This window comes from Crassostrea angulata, chromosome 8, assembly GCF_025612915.1.
Source record: "Crassostrea angulata isolate pt1a10 chromosome 8, ASM2561291v2, whole genome shotgun sequence".
Taxonomy (NCBI): domain Eukaryota; kingdom Metazoa; phylum Mollusca; class Bivalvia; order Ostreida; family Ostreidae; genus Magallana; species Magallana angulata.
The window spans coordinates 57798964-57820682 of NC_069118.1; the positions used below are offsets into that span (position 1 = coordinate 57798964).

A 21719-nucleotide genomic window follows, 5' to 3' on the forward strand; every position below is an offset into this window, starting at 1 on the left:
ATTACTCGTATAACATAGGTAGAAATTAAATTTATTCCTTATAATTTAATTTTCTATCACTAAAATCGGAAAATAGGGCCCATTATTTAGTAAAAAGATGTATTTGTACAAAATTTAAACGTAACGTCAAGCGGATTACTACGTTTCGCACGCACGTCGCATTGTGACGTAGGCAAGTTATGTTATAGCGAGCGCAGCTCGCCGGCGCGCAGCGAGCTCTACCGGCAAGGCGTGTGTGAATAGAAAATTCGGACTAGTTGCACATTCATTCAACGGATTTTTTTGGCGTCAGTAAATCGGACCAGTAATGCATCGTTTTAATCGTCCCAGTAGTTCCCTGTAATCATGGCAATTTTTATCACTTCACACTCTCACGAGAATCAGCAAGACAAATTTAGACAGTAAAAACAATAACGATGTAAGCGACATAAAGTCAATGTTACCTCTAAAGTTCACCTCAGTACACTTTCAATCAAAAATAATCGTGTGACGTCACAAACGTTTCGGAGTCAGTAAATTTTGACCCACAATTCATAGTACCAATGGTTTCCAACCTCACGTTCCAACATCACGTTCTCTCGAGAATCAAAGTAAAACCTTTGAAAAGCTTATAAGATGTGTAATTTTAAGAACATCATGCTTTTTAAGTGAATAAAACAGTATACTACGCATACTTTTATTTCTCAGGGGAGTTTTAAAGAGTAAGACGACACTTAACCAACGTCAGCTTTGACGTCACAATAAGCACTGATAAGGGGAAATTACTCTAATTGAAGTTATTGTAAATCTGCTGAAATGACCAAAATCTTCTTAAAATCTTGCAAAGGCTAAGATAAAGAACAGCTGACGAATAAGGACATGTCTTCAGATACAGGAAACAGTTGTAAATTGCACTAATTTGGATGAATGCTCACAAATATTTTATTCACTATAATTACGGTAATTTCCTGAAACGTAACGTTATACGTAGCAGCGCCTTTTTTTAAAGGGGGTGGGTGGGTGGATGGCAGCCTCATCCAAAAAATCTTTGCAAGCAAAAAGAAAAATAAATCATGAAAATTCTAATCCTTCAGCTCTTTAGCAGTTCAATGGTTTCTTTATTTTCACTTCCATTTATTACATGCGGGGGGGGGGGGGGGGGGGGGAGACAACGACAACACCATGTTCTTTTAACATGATAAGCAAATATTTTTAAGCGTAAATTAAAAATAAAATTGAACATTAATTATTTTTTTGTTAAGTGGAGGGGCAAATCCATGGTAAGTCGATTTTCTATGTATAAATTGACAAAAATGAAAAAAAATTTAGCATGGGGGGAGCTCTATGATGAGTCAAGTTTTATATGTAAGTTTAAGAAAAAATGTCTACTGCAAAAAAAGGGGGGAAATCAATCAATCAATCATAATCACAATCACTTTAAAAGAGGAGATGCAGTGCAATGAATATTTATATATTAAAATCTTTATTATTTAACAACATTGTATCTGAGATTAAACTATTGTTCTACATATAAATAAATAAATTATAACAAATCTTAATATGTTTTACGGTGTGACCGTTGGGGCGAGCGCAGAAGGAGCCACACATCTGTCATCATTGTTAAATGCAACCCGTGGACTTAACCAAACCAAAAAACTTTGGCTTTGTCTCGAAAACTTTTACCACCGCAAGGAACCGGAAGATATCAAACTTTTATTCTAGGCTTAATGGTCCCTTCCTAGGCTTATACACTTAAACAAAAAACTACCACTGAGCATTAATAAAATGTTAAACAGACTTATTAAAATATTTTGATAAACACAAAGCCGTTTTTTTTTTTATCTCTTCTTTACCTTTTAATAATGATCATTAAAATCAATAAATTGTGTGTCTGTGTTATTTCTCATTTTGTTCCTTGTTGTTACTGGTGTTTTAATTATTTTCCTCTGTGACATCAATTTTGTTTTTAATCTTTTTAATTTTTGTACGCTATATATAATATAAGCGTTGTAGACATATGTGCCCTCCCCCTCTCTTTAGTGTGTGATATCCAATATTATTGAAAGGTTTGACCACATATGCAACTATAACAAATACATGTAGATATTTTAACAGTTTAATTTATTTCTTTTATTTATTCATTACAAAATGACGTGGCTACACGTAGATCTAATAACGATTAGACTTTTCTTTTTTAATAATTTTTTGTCACCTACCTAACGTATACAATGATTGGATCAATTTGACAATAAATTTAGCATGGAACTTGCATGTGTAGTTACTGACCAAAAAAAATCATCAAAACAAAACTAATCAGCCAAAGAGTTGTCACGGAGGTGACCGGCAATTCTTTATATCTACACATATTTGAAAGTCGGCTTGAAACTATTTACAAGTTTATTCACATCACTAAAGAAAAGTCACATTACATATTATGTTTAATCCATGTGCACCTTGAATCTCCAACTCTATTCCTTACTCTATCCTACACCCATCTCCCCTAATCTCTAAAGCTCATCATATATATACTATTAGGCTCCAATTGATGATTATCTTTAATCATTAGCTCCAATCTATTAATTAATTAGCTCCATTTCTACATCTATCTCTATAAAATTCTAATCATCTTGTCTGAACTCTAACTTGACCTTGGCTCCCAAATCTACAAACAATAGCTCCCATAGCTCCAATAATTAAAAGCCCATAAAACTTGACCACTCTAGACATTAATCCATTCTTAATTACCCAAACACAGCTTGATCTGTCTGAACAGCGTATTCTCAAATCTGTAACTCTATATAAATCACTATTAACAAATACACTAAAATTTACCCCTCATCATTCCTCCCCCTCATCTTTTATATAACTGTCCTCAGTTTATGACTACAATAACTGTAAACTAAAACTACAAAAAAACTACCACTAAGAATACACGATTAGAAATAATAAAAAAAAACTCCACTAAACTACTTAAACATTAAGTATATACACCTCACAAATTAATGATCAAAATTCTCTACCCACTACCTTAATTTTTGATCTCAGTACTACTAATAAATGATTCTATTATAAGAAGTGCACAAACAAATTAAACAACAAAACATCAATTATACAATAGTAAAATAATATCTTTAACTGTTCATAGTAAAATAATATCTTTTACTGTTTATAGGACTAGTAACAATTTTAACTGTCAATTCACGAAAATAAGTCGGAAATAATAATCCAATTAATCGAGATACTTGAATGTCCAAATCACTAACAAATATTTTCTGCGGATACAAAACGATATCTTAAATTGTCCATATGTTCTGGTACTTCATTTAAAATGTTTTCGGCTACGGCGGAAAAATCAACTACTTCAGGTACAAGTCCTTCACTGTAACTTATTTCTGTCTCTCTTTCTATCGATTGGTGCCCGTCCAAATAGGTATGTTGAAATTTCTTTAACGTCAAAGTGATACACATTATTTCACGAGTGTCAACTTTACTAGTATGAGGGACATCTGATGAACTATCTGATGGTATTCCATTATCCTCTTGAATCATGACATCTTCTTCTTCGTCTTCTTGGTGTAGATTATCTTCATCCTCTCCTAAGTTCAGGATATATTCTTCGTCTTCATAATTTTCTGCGTTCATGGTATATTCCTCTTCCTCCATATTGTTTTCGTTCCCAGACTGCAGACGGTCCATTGTTTCTTCTAATGAGGTCAAGGATATTTCACTTACAGGTGAATATGGATTGTCAAAAAATTCTTCAAAGTCGTTGTCATTTTCTTCGGAAATGTCTGAATACAGATCATTGGTAACAGTAACAAATACTGGATCTTCATAGGGACTGCAATGATCCGTTTTCAAATGTTGATTTAAGGCATATTTTCTTCCAAAAATTCTCCCACATGTTGTTGCAGGGCATTGATGATGGAATCTTCCATGTCCATGAATTTCTCTGTTATGACGATAAAGATTTTTTCTATGTTTAAATTTCCGATCACAAAGTGAACAATATTCAGTAGAATGAGGATAATCCATGAGTATTCGAAGAAGGCAAATGTAAGTTTGAGTTTTCTGATGAAGTTCTTCAGTATATATAGTGTCGAATGTCAAATTCAAAATTAATGTGTTTTGGGAGCCACACACAATGAATCTTGGAGCCATCCAGATGGTTTTGGAGCACTGGTCACTTTAATGTACATTATACAAGTTACGGTTCCTGTCAACTTATCTGCATTTCTATTCAACAAATTAAGAAATTTCACAGTTTTCTACAACATTTCTTCTTATTCAAATAACATTTCATTAGTTTCTTCTTTGACGGTAAGCAGCACCTCGACCTTTATAGTTTCTTTCAAATTCCTCTAATAAATCTCCTGGGACCAATGAAGAATCTACCCATGCACTTTCCTTTTCATCGTTCTTATACTTAACAAAATATTTTGCCTCTGCTCTTCCCTTTTTATTTCTAGACCACAATTTATCACAAACTTCCACAATCTCATCATTTGATTCATTTACAGGATCCTCTTCAATTTCATCATTTGTTCTGTTTCCTTCTTCCTGATGACAGACTTCGTTTTCATCTAAAGAATTATCTTCATCGGCACATTGATCTTCACAATATTGTAAATTTGGCGGTAAATCTTCAGGATCAACAAATATTTTCATTCTGTTTGCATGTATAATTTGCTGTTTCTTTTTGTTATCGCAACTTTCCACTTTGAAATTCACAGGAGATGTTTTCTCTATAACACGATGCGGTCCATTCCAAGGATGTATCAATTTACTTGTAAGACCTGGCTTTGTTACTGGTAAATAAATCCACACTCGATCTCCTATGCTAAAATCTGGTTCTCTTGCATTTTTATCCTGATGTTGTTTTTGTTTTTGTTGCGCAAGTTCTATATTGTTCTTCACTAAAGTGAAAGCCTCATTTAGTCTCTGGATTATAACACTTTTGTAGTCATCAACATCAGTATATAGTCTTGTTGGTTCAGACAATGCCACATCAATCGGTAGTCGCGCATCACGTCCATAAACTAAATAAAATGGTGTCTCCTGAATAGTTTCTTGTAAACTTGTCCTATACGCAAATAACACATAAGGAATATAAACATCTCAATCACGCTGATGATCATTCACAAACATTGACAACATAGTTGCTAAGGTTTCATTAAACTTCTCTACCAATCCATCGCACTGAGGATGGTAAGCAGTTGTAAATATCTTCTTTGTATTCACTATTTCACAAACTTCCTTCATCAAACTCGAAGTGAAGTTACGTCCTCTATCAGAAAGTAATGTGCGAGGAGCTGAATGTCGACAAATTATCTCTTCTACGAACAATTTTGCTGTGGTTTTTGCATCTGCGTTTGAAATTGCGAACGCTTCCACCCATCTTGTTAAGTAGTCTGAAAACACAACGATGTAACGATTTCCTTTCAAACTTGGTGGTAATGGCCCTAAAACATCAACAGCCACTCGGTCAAATGGTCCATCCACTGGTATAGGTAACATTGGAGCTCTTTTTCTTCCCTTAGGTGTTTTTCGACTAGCACAGTTTACACAAGATTTACACCAAAAATCTATGTCTCTATACATTCCTTCCCAAAAGAATCTTTCTCTTATCTTGTAATACGTTTTATGAAATGCCAAGTGTCCTGCTGTATGGTCATCATGACACCAGGTTAAAACTTCATCTATCAATGTTCTTGGAATAACTAATCTCCTTCTAACCTCCTTGCGCTTTCCTTTAGCATCTGGAGCCCATATATGATAAAGCACGTCATCCACCATCTCATAAAATGAAACGGAAGCCATAACTCTTTTAGCTCTCTCCTCATCTGTAGGAAGCTCATTGCATTTCAGGTAGTTCATTATATCACGTAACTTTGGATCCTTCATCTGCATTTCACTGATGTTCTTTGTTTGTAGTTTTTCTGGTAATTCCTCAAGAGTCATGATACTTTGTATCTCTTTTCCCGATCTTGACAACCCATCTGCATTTCCATGCTTCTTTCCAGGTTTGTACTGAATCTCAACATCATATTCTTGTATAGCCAATGCCCATCTTGCTAATCGTCCACTTGGATTCTTTATCCCCATGAGCCATCGTAATGGATTATGATCTGTTATAACAGTAAATTTGTGCCCTAACAAATACTGTCTGAATATTCCAATTCCCCACACAACAGCTAAAGCTTCCTTTTCAATAACAGGATAGTTAAATTCGCTCTTCTTTAAACTTCTACTGGCATATGCAATTGGACGCTCTCCAACATCTGTGTCTTGTGACAAGACTACTCCCAAACCCTGATCACTTGCATCAGTACAGAGCTTAAATGGTTTTTCAAAATCAGGAAAACACAACACAGGAGCTTTGGTCATCAACTCTTTCAATTTCTGAAAAGCTTCTTCACATTTCTCATTCCAAGCAAATAAAGTCTCTTTATGTAACAGTTTATTTAACGGGTCTGCAATTTTCGCAAAATTGGGAATGAATTTTCGATAATATGACGCCAATCCAAGGAATGCTCTCAAAAACTTCACGGAAGTTGGTCTTGGAAATTTACGCACGGCCTCTACTTTCTTTGGATCTGCTTTTACTCCTCCAGATGTTACAATATGACCAAGAAATTCCACTTCAGTTTTGAAAAATGAACACTTTTTCTTTTTCAATTTCAAATTCGCTCCCCTTAATCTTGTAAACACTTCTTCAATTCTTTCTATATGCTCATCGAAGGTTTCCGAGAAAACAATAATATCATCAATATATGCCAACGCCATTTTCCACTGTATTCCTGATAGAACCAGATCCATCAGCCTCTGAAATGTACCAGGCCCATTGCACAATCCAAACGGAAGACAGTTAAATTCATATAACCCCTCCGAGGTTACAAATGCAGTTTTCTCTTTATCCTCTTCACGAACAGGTACATTCCAATAACCTGTTAATACATCCATAACAGAAAAGTACTTTGCTTTCTGGAACACTTCCAACATTTCATCTATTCTAGGCAAGGGATATACATCCTTCCTAGTGACTGCATTCAACTTTCTGTAATCTATACAAAATCTATAACTCCCATCAGCCTTTTTCACCAAAACCACTGGTGATCCCCATGGGCTACTTGAGGGCCTTATAACTTCTTTTTCTAACATACTCTTAATCTGTTTTCTTACTTCTTCCTTCTGTGCAAATGGTATTGAATATGGGCGTTGTTTTATGGGATGAGCATCTCCCGTGTCAATATGGTGACTAACTAAACTTGTTTCTCCCAGATCATTATCATCTTTGGCGAATACATCTTGGTACTTTCTAAACATCCTTGTAAGTCTCTCATTCTGTTCCTTGGACATACCTTCTTTGTCTATCTCTAAATCCTTTAAAAGATCAGGATCATTTCTTCCCTTTGATTCTAATATTTCATTCACTGGATAACTGTCACGAATTTCATCTACTTGACAAAAACTTCCGATGTTCACCTTCTTATGTAGAATTACAGGCTTAGTTGACAAATTTACAACGGAAATAGCCATTTGGTCACTGGCTTTTGTTAACACTCTTGCTGGCATTATATTATACTTTTCAATGAACTCAATCTTCGGCTCCACAATTCCCAATTTTCCATGAAATTCCGAACTAACTCTTGCAACACACATTACTTGAGATCTTGCAGGTATTTCTATCTTTTCCATCAAATGTACGGAACACCTTATATCTTGACTGTCACTCCAAAACTTCACATAATGTCCATTCCAGTTCACAGAACCATCCTTCATATCAAGAATTGCACCCACTTTCTTCATAACATCAGTTCCTATAATCACATCATAGCACAAATTCCTTGCAACAAACACATTATGTTTAAACAGTTCACCGTTCACTTCAATTTCACACTCCACTATTCCTTCAACATTAATTGCCTGTCCAGTTGCTGATACAATTCGTTTATCTGTTGACGTTAATTTAGTTCTGAGTTCAGGACCAATAAATCTTTCACTTATCAAAGAAACAACTGCTCCAGTATCCAACATTAAAATTGCATCAATTCCAAATATTTTCCCTTGAATTTGAATCCCCTGATAGTCACTTTTTACAAGTGAAGTTATTTTTCCAATGTTTTTGACATTTTCCTCAATTTTTACTTTTAATTTTGATTCTTCATTGTCTTTTTCTGATGAACTTTTATCAGAGGTATTTCTTCCTTTTCCACCATTGACCACCTTACCCTCTTCTAAGGGGGTCTGTTTTAGTTTAAACCAGTACGTTGAGGAGCTCGTGTGAATTTTCTTGTAGTGCTTGGTGCAAATTGACAATCTCTAGCAAGGTGATTGGGTTGTCCGCAAACATAACAACTCCGGGTCTGACGATTCCTTATCTGATTACTGTTTTGTGGCTGAACATTTCGGGTATATGGTAAACGTTTCATATTCGTGTTGTTTAGACCATCCAGTTTCTCTGCAATCTTGTCAAGCTTCCCTGTCATCTTCTCAAAGGAATCCATTAATATTTTCATCTCGCTCGCCACTACGTTGACTTTGGAAGGTTCTGGCTGACTGCTGGTGATTAATTGCTCATTACATTCTTCTCTTTTTGCTATCCTAAAAGCCTGTTCAAAACTCTGGGGGTCGGCCATCATAACATATCTTCTTAACTCGGGACGTAAGCCTTGTAAGAAATGCTCCATGACAAGCCTGTCATGCTCATCTAAAGAAACCCCTCCATGTGCGCGTCTAGCTAACTTCAGAATAGAGCTTCCATAATCTTCAACATTTTCTCTAGGTAATTGTTTCCTTTGGAATAGCTCGGTGTAATACATTCTTTGTAACTCTTTAGGACAAAATCTCTCCTTCATACGATCAACCAACCTATCGAAATCTTCTTGAATATCTTGATCCAAATCTTCATAAAAATCAGCTGCACGGCCTCTCAAATATGCAGGTAGCAATTCGACTTTTCTGTCTGGTCCCCATCTATTAGCTCGACCTATCCTTTCAAAAGTTTTAATCCAATTCTCAAAATCTTCGCCAACATCCCCGTAGAATTTAGAAGGAGTTACATTTGATTTTGTTTCCGTTGCTTCTCTCATAGTTACCATCCTTGGAGACGGTGATGGTATTGGTGATAAACTTCTTTGTGTTCCTTTTCTTCCCATTTTTATGATAACAAATTAGGTCCAAAATGAATGTTAATTTTTTTCCATATCCTGATTCCTAATTAATCCCACAGAATCAGAATAAGGATCCCACTTCTGACACCAAAAATGTCACGGAGGTGACCGGCAATTCTTTATATCTACACATATTTGAAAGTCGGCTTGAAACTATTTACAAGTTTATTCACATCACTAAAGAAAAGTCACATTACATATTATGTTTAATCCATGTGCACCTTGAATCTCCAACTCTATTCCTTACTCTATCCTACACCCATCTCCCCTAATCTCTAAAGCTCATCATATATATACTATTAGGCTCCAATTGATGATTATCTTTAATCATTAGCTCCAATCTATTAATTAATTAGCTCCATTTCTACATCTATCTCTATAAAATTCTAATCATCTTGTCTGAACTCTAACTTGACCTTGGCTCCCAAATCTACAAACAATAGCTCCCATAGCTCCAATAATTAAAAGCCCATAAAACTTGACCACTCTAGACATTAATCCATTCTTAATTACCCAAACACAGCTTGATCTGTCTGAACAGCGTATTCTCAAATCTGTAACTCTATATAAATCACTATTAACAAATACACTAAAATTTACCCCTCATCAGAGTCACCGTTAATAGCGAGCGCAGTATCAGTATTAACGGTGACTCCCTACTATGTACATACTTCCTACACGTTACATTCAGTACAAATGCTTGATCCACCTCTAAATGTATCGCGGGAATATAAAACGCGAGATCACTGTGACGTCATAGTTAACTTTTTGCGCTCGACAGTTTTCGTAAATTGTCGGACAAATTCGGGGAAGGAAATGACGTCACAGGTACAGTTTTTTACGTAAGCATATGTGTTGTTTACTTTAATGTTTTTAAAAGGATTTTTTATTGTTAAATGAAAATGATGTATGCGATTTACAGGTAAGAATTTTCCTTAGAAACGCTTCCTGTTCTGCCATGTTGCTATGCACCGCAAAGGATCACTGGGATAGTAGAACGTTTTCACGCGGGTCCACAAAATTTTCTTTGAACAATGTGCAGATTTTAACTCGAATTTCCTCCGTTTGTACACGTTGTCTATGGAGCTCGCTACGCGAGCGGCGCTTCGCGCCGCCTCGCTGCGCTCGCTATAAACTATGAGTAATGAAAATTTACTGAAAAATAGGTATGTTTTATTTTTTGGCATTCAAATTTCACGTTGTTAATTTTATTCTATTAATTTATTATATTTCATTGTTTGATCACATGTTGTGCTCGCCCCAACGGTCGCACCGTAAAACATATTACGACATATTATAGCATTGAATCATGATTTTTTGAAGTATACACTCTCATTACTGCCGCGGTGTGTGCATACAAATTGAGTAACGCGCGTTAGCGCGTTATGAAAATTTGTATGCACACACCGCGGCAGTTATGAGAGTGTATACTTCAAAAAATCATGATTTAATGCTTATATTTACATTTTTTAACTTCTTGCCTTGTCTGCAAATGTGAATTATACCTTAAAATTCCGATCTTATCCTAAGGGTAAGTTAATATTAATGGAAGAGCCACAGTAACAGCCACGAGCGTGCACTTTGATTTTCGCTTGTGACGTTGCAGTTTACAGCGTTCAACGTTTGTGACGTCATAATAAAACTCGTCAATTTGACCTTTGACTACTTGTTGCATTTAGAGGCATTTGAAGATCACAGAATTGAATGGAAAAACACAGTAGAATGTAAATATATGAATTTGTTGGGCCAATCAAATGAGGCGTTACAATCAGAATTAAATTATTTGTAAATGAAATTCACAAAAGCCCTTTAAGGAGTCTCGGGGGAGAATGTTTCAAACATACGATTTCCTTTATTTTTTTTTTACAGTGAAATGTCACATTATGAGTAAACTATGTGCAAAATATAAAGTAAATTGACCGGATAGTTTATCTGTTTGTCGCGCTCAAATTTTGGTCGTATGTCCAATTCATCACCGACATTTTATATAGGATTATACAGGAAAATGAGGGTTTTCATTTTCAATTTCATATTTAAAAAATTACAAACATACGATTTTCTTTAAATTTTCAGCGATGGAAGGTTAACGTATAAGTAAACTTTCTGCCAAATTAAAACGAAATTGACCGGATGGTTTTTAGGCTATCCGTCCTCATAGTTTGATCCTATAAACTTGCCGTGCCAGCCATTTTACATTATAGAATTGTATAAAACAAAAGGATGTTTACGAATCAAATTTAATTTTATTTGTATTAGAAGAAAAAATACATTTCCACTCACACAGAACGTAGAAGGGTCGCGTATATTTTTTTATTTTGCAAATTATAGTTTTGATTTTAATTATTGACGCTGTAATAGAAAATGCACGACGTTAATTTTTGTCAATTGTTACGTCAGAGTCTCAACTGACGTCATCCTAAGACGTTGACTCCGACTACAATAACGTCGATTTTGAAGAAGCGGCGAAAATATTAAAATACTTCTGACATTATTCTAACGATTCATTTCACTTAAAATAATTTTTTGATAAGTAATTTTTCTGAAATAAAAACGTCACATGATAACCTGTATCATTGAACATTTTACTTTAAATTTGTGTTTTACAACAGTAATGCGCAATACCCTGCGCAGAGGGCCCAAAATTTTAAACCCGCTACCGACCTTAAATCATCGAGTAGTGTTTTTTTTCTTATTTCTAAAGATGATCCAACTGTCTTCAATTCTTTAGAAGAAGAAACTGCACGTTGACTTGTTACATAGAAATAAGGACATCTTGTTATTCCAATGGTTGTTGATCTGCACTGCCTTCCAGTAGAATGTCGTCTTTTATACAGAAGTGTATCTATCTTGGATTTGTTTCAGTGTATTTACAGCAACTGCAAATATCCGCAAAATGAATCGGACTCTACGATCATACAAAAGCTTGCTCCTGAATTCACAGAGGGTATATATACACTTGACAATGTACTTATGATTAAAGACAATTTCGGTAAACTGCTCTTCATTTATGAACCAGCCTTCCAATATACTATATTCATTACACTAAAATTGTCCAATGTTAAGACTTTTTTACTTTTCAAGATTGTGTACGATTTTCGGCAATCTTGAAAATAGAAATACAATGTATAGAAAGTTGTACCTATATTTGAATTTGCTAAATTGTAAATTTGCAAACATTTTTTTATATCATGCATATATATTAATTCCTCTATGATCTATCATTTACATGGTACTGATATAAACATGATGTGTACGATCTGTTGATAAAACTTTTTAAAAAATGGAACGTCAATTTTCTTTACTTCATTAATTGTCTACCGGTGTTATATAGTGCCTTTTCCCCCTAGCCATCTTTCCCTCCGGAAAAATGGCTATATAGCAGTTCTTCCCCCCGGAAAAATGTCTATATAGCAGTTTTTCCCCCACGGAAAGCTGACTATATAGTGGGCTTTCCCCCTTTTTATAGCCAGATTTCCCCCACGGAAAACCTACTATATAGTGGATTTTCCCCCATTTTTACTTTCCGGCCATGTTTATTGCGGACCATTTGTGACAATAATTTGCAATAACTGATATGATACTAATTTCTCACAAAAAAGGATAATTATGGCATTTATTTCGCTGCCAACGTAAATGTTTGAATTGCCAAATATGTAACGTCACTGGTATATGACGTTTTTAAAAGAGTTATGACGTTATTCGCGGGTTTAATTTCGCGTTCGTTGCGTAATGCGCACCTGCTTTGAGATGGATATTCTACGGAAACGTCAGCTGAAATTATATGTCTTGTATTCTCCCATTTTATATAATTTAGCTCTCATTTGATACACGAAATATAATTAAAACTTTGATTTGTAAGTTGGTAGTGAACTTTTACAGTGTGGTAAAGATGTGGATTTACAAGTTTTCTATTCCCCAAATTAAATACACCCCCTTTTGTGCATTTACAAATAAATGTACAATATGGAAGGGATTGCAATTTTCGTTGCAATTATATTGCAATTTTTCCGGTTTATTTTCTAAACCGTTTAATGCACCTATAAAAGAAAAAAAATATGGGTAAAGCTGATATTTTATAACATATTAACATCATGCCAATCATCTTAGTCAATGATTTTATAATTTACCAAATACACTCTTGCTTTGTGTCTAGTATGTAGCGTTATAACACAAAATTAAAAATGAAAATTCGCCATCAAAGGGTGGACAAGCACCGCCCTTCTTAATCAAACTTATTTACAAATTAAATCAGCTGTTAAAAAGTAGACCAAATAAACTTTAAACGTGAAAATTGCGCATCAATTACACATTGTAAATTCACAAATTGTGTTCACAAAAGAATTAATGTTCTATTTTGCATTCAAAAAATTTATTTTCAATTAATCGCTGCACACTATTCCTCCACACACAAATGCTTTTTTAAACAGGCAAAGTGGAGGCCTTTTAAACATCTCGTGCATTGCGTTCTTGATCGCCGCCTTTGCCCTGTGGCTCTGTCAGAGCAAGCGACACAGTCCTTTTCTTTTCTGCCTAGTAAATAAAAATGATAAATAAAATTTGATAAATGAAATATAATAAATAGTTTTCACATCGTCAGTCATTTTATCAATTTCCTTATTGTATTCTTCTCTCTCTCTCTCTCTCTCTCTCTCTCTCTCTCTCTCTCTCTCTCTCTCTCTCATTCATCTGATTTGTTAATTTTTTATGTTTGTCGGAAAATCTATACGTGTTACTGTATATGTGGTATGAAGAGTGTATAATATAAGATAAAAATACATGTACGAAAATCACCGCTGCATAGATCGAGCAGACCAATATCTATTTTTATAAAAATCAGATTGAGGGGGAAACCTTTTCTCATATCACAGACCACATGTCTACCTTAAGTTTTGTTTTAATCAAAGCAATATCATGAATGCGGGCCATTTTAAAAAATTCAACTTCGGTTTTTAACATTTCTATTGGATGTAGGTGTAAAAAAGTTTTATCAGATCAACATAATAAAGACTAAAGAAGACTAAATTGTGGTTTATTAACCTTGGATATGGTTGATTGTAACGTCCCGTCTCGTTTGCCTCACGCCTCTGACGGGCTGGTCCCTGCCGACCAGGTACTCACTACTTAGGGCCTCAATCACCTCTTGTATAAATCTCAGACGGGATTTCACTGGTGCATCTGATGTGTTCTTTCTGTACAGGATGTAGGCGTTACTGCACATTCGATGAATGATATTAATGGCAAGTTTTTTCCAGACTTTAGTAGATTTGCGATTATCATTATAAAAGTGTAGCATCATATCTGCCCCATCCACTCCCCCCATATTCATGTTATAATGTTGTATTATTTTTGGCTTTCCATTTGAGTTTGCTGCATTAATAAAAGTACTGATCATTCTAACTGGTTTTTTACTCTCCCTCCCCCTGTACGCTGCTGCCAAAATTTCACCTTGTCTTACATACACACTTTCACCAGGTCCAACATGGGCGTTTCTGATTGTTAAAGGCATTTTTCGGTTAGATCTTAAGGTTCCTGTCAAATACGTGTTCACGTCTATTAATTTCCTTGCGAGGTCAAAACTGCAAAAAAAACTGTCACAGACAACATGATAACCTTTCTGGAGTAAGTTGCAGTTTTTTAGGAGTTGCAGGACTACTTCTGTTCCTTGTAAAAGATTGGATGTGGGAGTAAACTTTTTACCTAGATAGCATTTCAAATGTGCAACATATCCAGTTGTACTTTCAGCTAATACCCAGAATTTCACTCCAAATTTTGCTGCTTTTGACGGGATGTATTGGAGCATTGCTGTGCGACCTCTTGTACCAATCAATGATTCGTCCACACATATGTTCCGGTCGGGCGTGTAGAAATAGGTGGCGACACGGTTGAAATGGTCAATCAAGGGGCGAATTTTACTGTCGGGTCTGTAAAGTTTAAAAGTCAAACAAAATAATGAGACTGATTTTTAAGAATTGAAACATTTCTTGAAGAATTTAATTGAAATATATTTATCTAGGTTTTTATATAAAGCATTATTAACATAATTATACATATTTTGACATCGCATATATCCCAGTGGGTACATGTATTAGTCGTTATATTGCTTGATTCTTGCTATAGCCCCCAACCCCACCCCTTTTTACCAATACCTTATGGTAACGTGTCTCATTTAAATAACATAATTCTTTTTTTTTTTGGTGAGTTATATGGGTACAAAGGTAGTGACATTGCAGTAAAATACGTAAGTTATGTGAATTATTTCTGCAATGATCGCGTTTTAGCCCGCGTTTTATTGTTTTTATTCACACTTTTTAAATCAAAATTTTGAATAATCATAAAAAGTAGGTAATTAAGAAAATGGCTGACCTCTGATCGAAACGATAATTCGCTTGCTATACAAAATTTTATAGACGGATACATGTAACTTATTCCATGAGTAAATACGTAAATAAAATAAGTAAACGAGTGAATAAAGTGTCGGGCTTGTGAACCGTGAAGCCCGAGTTCGAATCCCGCAGGGACTTTAGTTGTTACTTACTGAATTAATTTTATTTAGATATTCGTTTTTTTATCCCCAAACTGCAAATGTTTTGCTTATTTGACATATGTACAGTTTATTTATCATTATATCTTTCATAACCAAATAATTTACTGTTAATTTGAGTGACCTTTTACAGGCATGTTATTCCACCTTAAACATAAATTGGGAGAGCTAAGGGGTCAATTCACCTGTAATTTGGACTGTTACGGTTCGGAATTTTGTTGTTGTCCACGAGGTGGAAAAACTTCAATATGAGTTGAAACCGGTTTCGTGAGAACATTTTCATAAACCAACGGCTTAACTGGCTGTCGTGACTCTTATTCCAATATTCAGGTATTGTTGGCTTCCTCACAATACCCATGTTCAAAATCACAGCGAGAAATCCTTTCATTTCATTTATCGTCAGAGGAACCCATTTTCTTGCTCTCGAAAATCGAGAGAGAAAAGTTTTTCTAATGTGAGTCCGAGCGTACCTTAAAAAATTAATGTATATAAACTACCAAGAGAATCCTTTGAGAATAATATGTTACAATAAATCAAAGTAGATTATGATATTCAAAGTAATGTTGTGTGAAATAAATTCGCATTTGTTTTAGGCACATATGCATGTAGATGTGAAAGTGTGGCATGTTCTTGTAGATATAATAAAAGGAATTTCAAGAATGATGTTTCCATATTGTATACACGATTTTTAATCACAAAAGCATATTTTGAAAGCATTCAATATTTTTTCAACGAGCAAAGCACATGTTCAAATCAAGGCTTGTAAACTACCATTGCTAAAAACTAGAAATCCCTCATATTATATCTATAGTAATGTATTTCTAAGAACTTCAACGCAATTCTGAGAAAGGTGTTCGTACATGTAGCTAAATAATTTTGTCACAGTATTAATTATTCAATTAACTTTATATACTATTTCCTCCCGTCTTGTTACTAAGGTTGCTTCTGTTAAATTTTAGCGAAATGTAATTATTTGAAGAAAAAAACCCTAAACAAACATTCACTTTAAGGGACTTAGACACGATTTGAGATCAAACATTTTATTTTTATTTTTTATGCATAAAATGGTTTACTGGTGCATTTTAAATGATTGACCAAAATATTGAATATTAAAGTCAAGTTATAAGCGAGATACAGAGGTAAGAGTTGATTGTTATGTAAACAAAGCTCGAGTCTTATACTAGTTGTTTACAAAAAATGTATTGTAGAGAATTACCATTTTTTAGACAAAATGACATGTAAAAAACAATTTAAACTAATCCAATATCTTTATAAATACTATTATCAACAGAAGAAAGTTAAATTTGATTGAAACTTACACCAATACAACACATATGTATAAAATGACAATATTCAAGCTTTGTTTACAAAACAAAGAATTATGAACTCTGTATCTTGCTTATAACTTGATATTTGACTTCCAAATTTTGACATAGCATTATAAACATCTATATCTATCATTATAAACATTGAAAATGGAAAAATAAAATTTGAAAATTTTAAGTCAAATCGTGTCTAAGTCCCTTTTAACGCTATATCAAAATATTATCTATATATATTCATAATGCGGTATAACAACATTCACAACAACTATAGAATACAATACCTATTTGTTTGTCGCACAACTTCTCTGATGAGGTTTAGGTTGAAAAACAACAGGAAATACTGCAGAGGAGATGCATTCCGCGGTGGCATATTCTTAGGCCCTGGATTACCGGAAAACGGTTTATTTTGCACTGGTTCAGGTGGCATTACACGGAACCAAACGCCAGCCATCTTGCACAGCGTATAGCAGAACGCACGTGTTATTATGACGTCATTTACGTAAAATGACGTTATAATAAATCGGCGCGTATATACTTAGCAGTCATTTTTTTATTGCTTACAGTTATTGAGGTGAAATGTCGAATTTATTCATTATTGTAACATTTACAAGGAATATATGGAATTAAAAAAATGAATTTTGAATCAGAACGGTTATTGAGACGTATTTTTCATTTACTTTCGGACAGAATAATCATCTTCTGGTGATTGATTTTCAAGAGTGAGAAACAAATATATACGGAACAAAATTATGTACAGATAAATATAAATCCCGATACATGTACAATAATACATGAAATCTTTACAAAATGTGCCTTTCCGCGCAATGTCTTGCAGCAAAAAAATACAACTTGCCAACAAATAACGGCTAGCATATATGGCACATATGTGGTTTAGATTGTATTTTTAATTCTAAAAAAAAAAATTACGTCATATATTATTCAGTCAATATGTCGACAAATTATAAAATGCTATTTTATTATTCAGTCTCACATACTATGCTTTTATAATTATTGACATAGAATGGATAAATCATATGGAAAAAGTGTCAAGTTCAAATCGGCCCAAAATCGGCCCCGTGGCACTCTACGCAACTGTGTGATCGGCCCAAAATCGGCCCTGTGGCACAGAAGTGGTTAAAATTCAGAATATTTGAGCATAACTTTTTTCTTATTATCTATTTTGCTAGAATTTAAAGAAAATTTGACATGGTGTTGTGTCAGTTTATACACCCACTTGGACATGTAATTCTTCTTACTTAGACGGTTTTACGTCAAATATATTGGTCATTCATTTCTATTGTACATCGTCAAGTTCAATAGTGTGTAAACAGAGGTATTTGACTATAAACGTCAAAATTGACGTCATCAATGACGCTTTTATAGAAACTACATTAGTACAGTTGTGCACATTTTTGCACTAGTCGAAGGGATTCGTATCGGAAGTTGTACTTGTTTAAAGATACTATGTTTGCAATACAAACAAAAAGACGAAATCGAATAATTATACAATTCAAATAGAAATAACAATACAACAAATGAAAAATGATGGAACATAAATTTAAGATACTATATAGTATTTCAGATGAATAAAAAATATGTTTCTATAATTGACAGTTGTCTTATATATTTCATAACTAATATATGAGTTTCTGCACGTTTCTCCCGAGTTTTGCAGACTGGATGTACAATTATAATTACTAGAATACATTATAATAACAATACACTTATCATATACATGTATATATTATATATAATGGTTCTGCCACATTCTCCCCCTGGTGCAAGAATGGCGTCCGCGTCATTCCAGGAACCTAAAATCATCTGAAAAGTGAAGCTTGTAAAAAAAAAATCTCAGCATAAAATAAATACATATACAATTAAAATCTTATTTTCCAGCAATGATGCTGACTAAAGCTGTTGTTACCTGTTTGTCATCTGAACTAAGCATACCACTAACCATCAACTCTTGCAGATATGCAGCTCTCTGCAACCATTCTGGTGATGAAGGTCTATACGTAAGCCACGTACACTTGAATTTTATATGTTATATTCCCTATTTAAAAAGACCCTTTACAGTAGGCCTATATGTAAACACAATTTACAATGTTTACAATTTACAATCTTGTGTGGAAGCATTCTCGGGTGGTGTAGATTCCAGTTTAATTATGTTCACCGGGAGTAGGATGGGGTTACAAGGGGGGGGGGGGGGGGCGTTTTTTTTTCCATAAGCATTTTTAGAGAAAAATCTTTAAAAATATATCTTGTGTGGAAGCATTCTCAGGTGGTGTAGATTCATGTATTCCAAAGCCAATTCCTCAACGCGCTGAACTATCCTTATTAATTTGCAACTCCGGATCCTTAGCCATTGCCCCTTGGGTTGCATCAGCTTCCGCCAAAAATGTGGACGCTCATTCCAAGAACAAGGTACCAGTCGTGGACTACACTGAGGTGTGACGGACGGCAGCTAGGGTCCTTCCTCTACCTCTACTCAATTGCTTGACACTTCTGGTGGTGTTTGCTCTTGCCTTGGTGGAACTGGCCATGGCGTTTTTCTTTGTTTGTATGGGAGGCATAACATTTGTCTTGGAGTCTAAAAACAATTCTTTTCAGTGCAGAAAACGCTGGGAATGGCTGCTTGAGTAAGACGAGAAACCCACCATGTGTGCCCCTCTTTATAATTGCAGTACTTGGTGAAAAGTTACTAAAAACCTCGCCCCTTATTTTTTCGAAAATCAATTAATTAAGTGCGTTTAATTTGCAATTGCATTAAACGATCTTATTTAAGATAGTGGCAGTAATTAAATATTTAAGGTAGGAAAAACCAGCTTTAGGTAAGCGTCAACATTTTTGAAAAAAAAATCATATGTCCCAGAGAAAGGGGGGTTCAAACCCCGGAACCCCCTCCCCTCTCCTCTAGATCAGCCAATGCAATATACCTAGGGTAATACATGTACACAGATTAGGTACATAGGTGTATTATGGCAAACTGTGTGTGTCTTGACGTCATGTTTTAGACTTGATCGTGCATCGTTGCGACAAAATATTCTTCTTCGGATAACAATATAATAAATGTTTTTTGCATAAACTAAGGTGTTGAGCATGCCTGTCGTGGAAAATATAAAATAGACAGCAACATTGTCTACATTTATTTTTAAATTGACTCTCGTATATTTTGTAATTGCAATTAAGGAAAGCATATCCTGGCATATATATAGGGCGCACGTGTCATCTCAATATCCTTGCAAACTATTAAAATTGTTGAATACTTTTTTGAATGCTGGATTTGTCGAATATCGAATTCAGATCCAAAAAGGCAGCTTTCGGAAATAAACTAAGTTAGTTTTTAAATGATTTTTTTTCCGTACATGGAGGAAGGGTGGCAGTTTGGAAAGAATTCCCAGGGTCTAACACGTGGGGTATTTCGAGTCAATTTACCCAGCAAATGTCTGGTATTTGTCTAAAATTATCAAACGAGGAAAGATGTGGACATGGTTTGCATTTATCATATTAAGTTTTGTACAACTTTTCATTTATTGAAGCTCTTGTTGAATTTTTCACCCTTTTATTATAGATTACATTTAAGTATGTATGCGAGTTTATATCATTAAACGTAAATTTAATTTGCATGACTGATCAAAGAGAGATAACTCCTATCACATTTTAATAAAAGTTTTATCAAATTGATTAATCAGAGCACTTTGGTTTTTTGTTTTGTTGAAACAAAAATAATATACTAAAGAATAAGATAATATATTTGTTCGTGTTTACTGTGAAAATATATTAACAATGGACACGATTTTAAAATGCAAAATAAGTCCGCACCCCCCCCCCCCCTTGGAACGGTTAATAGCGAATATTGTATCAAATATTACTTATTTATGTCCGATCAAACATTTTAGCCAAAATGTTTTTTATAACAATATCTTGAATTCATTAGCATAAGACAAATGTAGCACAGAAACACTAAGAAAAAGGACGATGAACGCAGATACGAAACTGGAAAAATAAAATCAGACACGTAACTACGGGAGGGGGTAAACTTATTTTGCCTACTGACATATTACTTAGAGTTACTTATATAATTCAAAAAATAAACTTGTGTCTCTACTTTTCTATCACTGTAAGAAAATATAGAAATTATATTGAAAAGCATTATAACAGTTCAAGAAGGTCGTAGTTACATCCTGTAATAAAGCCCTCACCCCCCCCCCCCCCCCCCCCCGAACCCTGCGGATTAAAATTAGCGGAGTTTTCTGTGTTTTTTTTTCCAAGTCTTGGTCCCCTTCAAATTGAAAAGCGATGTTATGTGCCTGATACCATAACATATCTAAATTCTTTTATCTAGCAAAACATCGACTTCTGAAGTCTTTTAACTTAGTACTTCAAACATATTGACACTTGACTGCTGTTTGCGCCAAAATCTTATTTAGAACCTCATTGCCAACTATTCTATAATCTCCGCCCATACGTTGGTATAGGCTCATTTTGATTGAAAAAATAACGCAAGTCATTCAAATCCCTGTTGCAGTTACCCTGTATACATCAGAAATGTTATTTGTAGCCCATTTGAACCTTTGTAGAAAAAATAAATAAGTTCGTAAACTTTAAAACATTGACTCTGGGTTTTTTTTTTTATTGGCACTAAACAGTGAATTTTAACATTTCTGTATTTTTTCATGCGCGGATAAAGAGAGAGAGATG

At 34.5% G+C, this 21719-nt stretch overlaps 2 protein-coding genes across 2 annotated transcripts; both read right to left on the reverse strand.

Moving 5' to 3' along the window:
- Positions 1 to 13545: 13545 nt before the first annotated feature.
- LOC128159237 (uncharacterized) lies at positions 13546 to 14478 on the reverse strand. The gene is made up of 2 exons (XM_052822302.1): positions 14190 to 14478; positions 13546 to 13682 (listed from the first exon to the last, which is right to left on the reverse strand). Exons 1-2 carry the CDS (start codon positions 14476 to 14478, stop codon positions 13546 to 13548), a joined length of 426 nt encoding a protein of 141 aa, XP_052678262.1.
- Position 14479: 1 nt separating this feature from the next.
- LOC128161135 (piggyBac transposable element-derived protein 4-like) lies at positions 14480 to 16051 on the reverse strand. The gene is made up of 3 exons (XM_052824370.1): positions 15879 to 16051; positions 14538 to 15073; positions 14480 to 14502 (listed from the first exon to the last, which is right to left on the reverse strand). Exons 1-3 carry the CDS (start codon positions 16049 to 16051, stop codon positions 14480 to 14482), a joined length of 732 nt encoding a protein of 243 aa, XP_052680330.1.
- Between the last annotated feature and the right edge of the window lie 5668 nt (positions 16052 to 21719).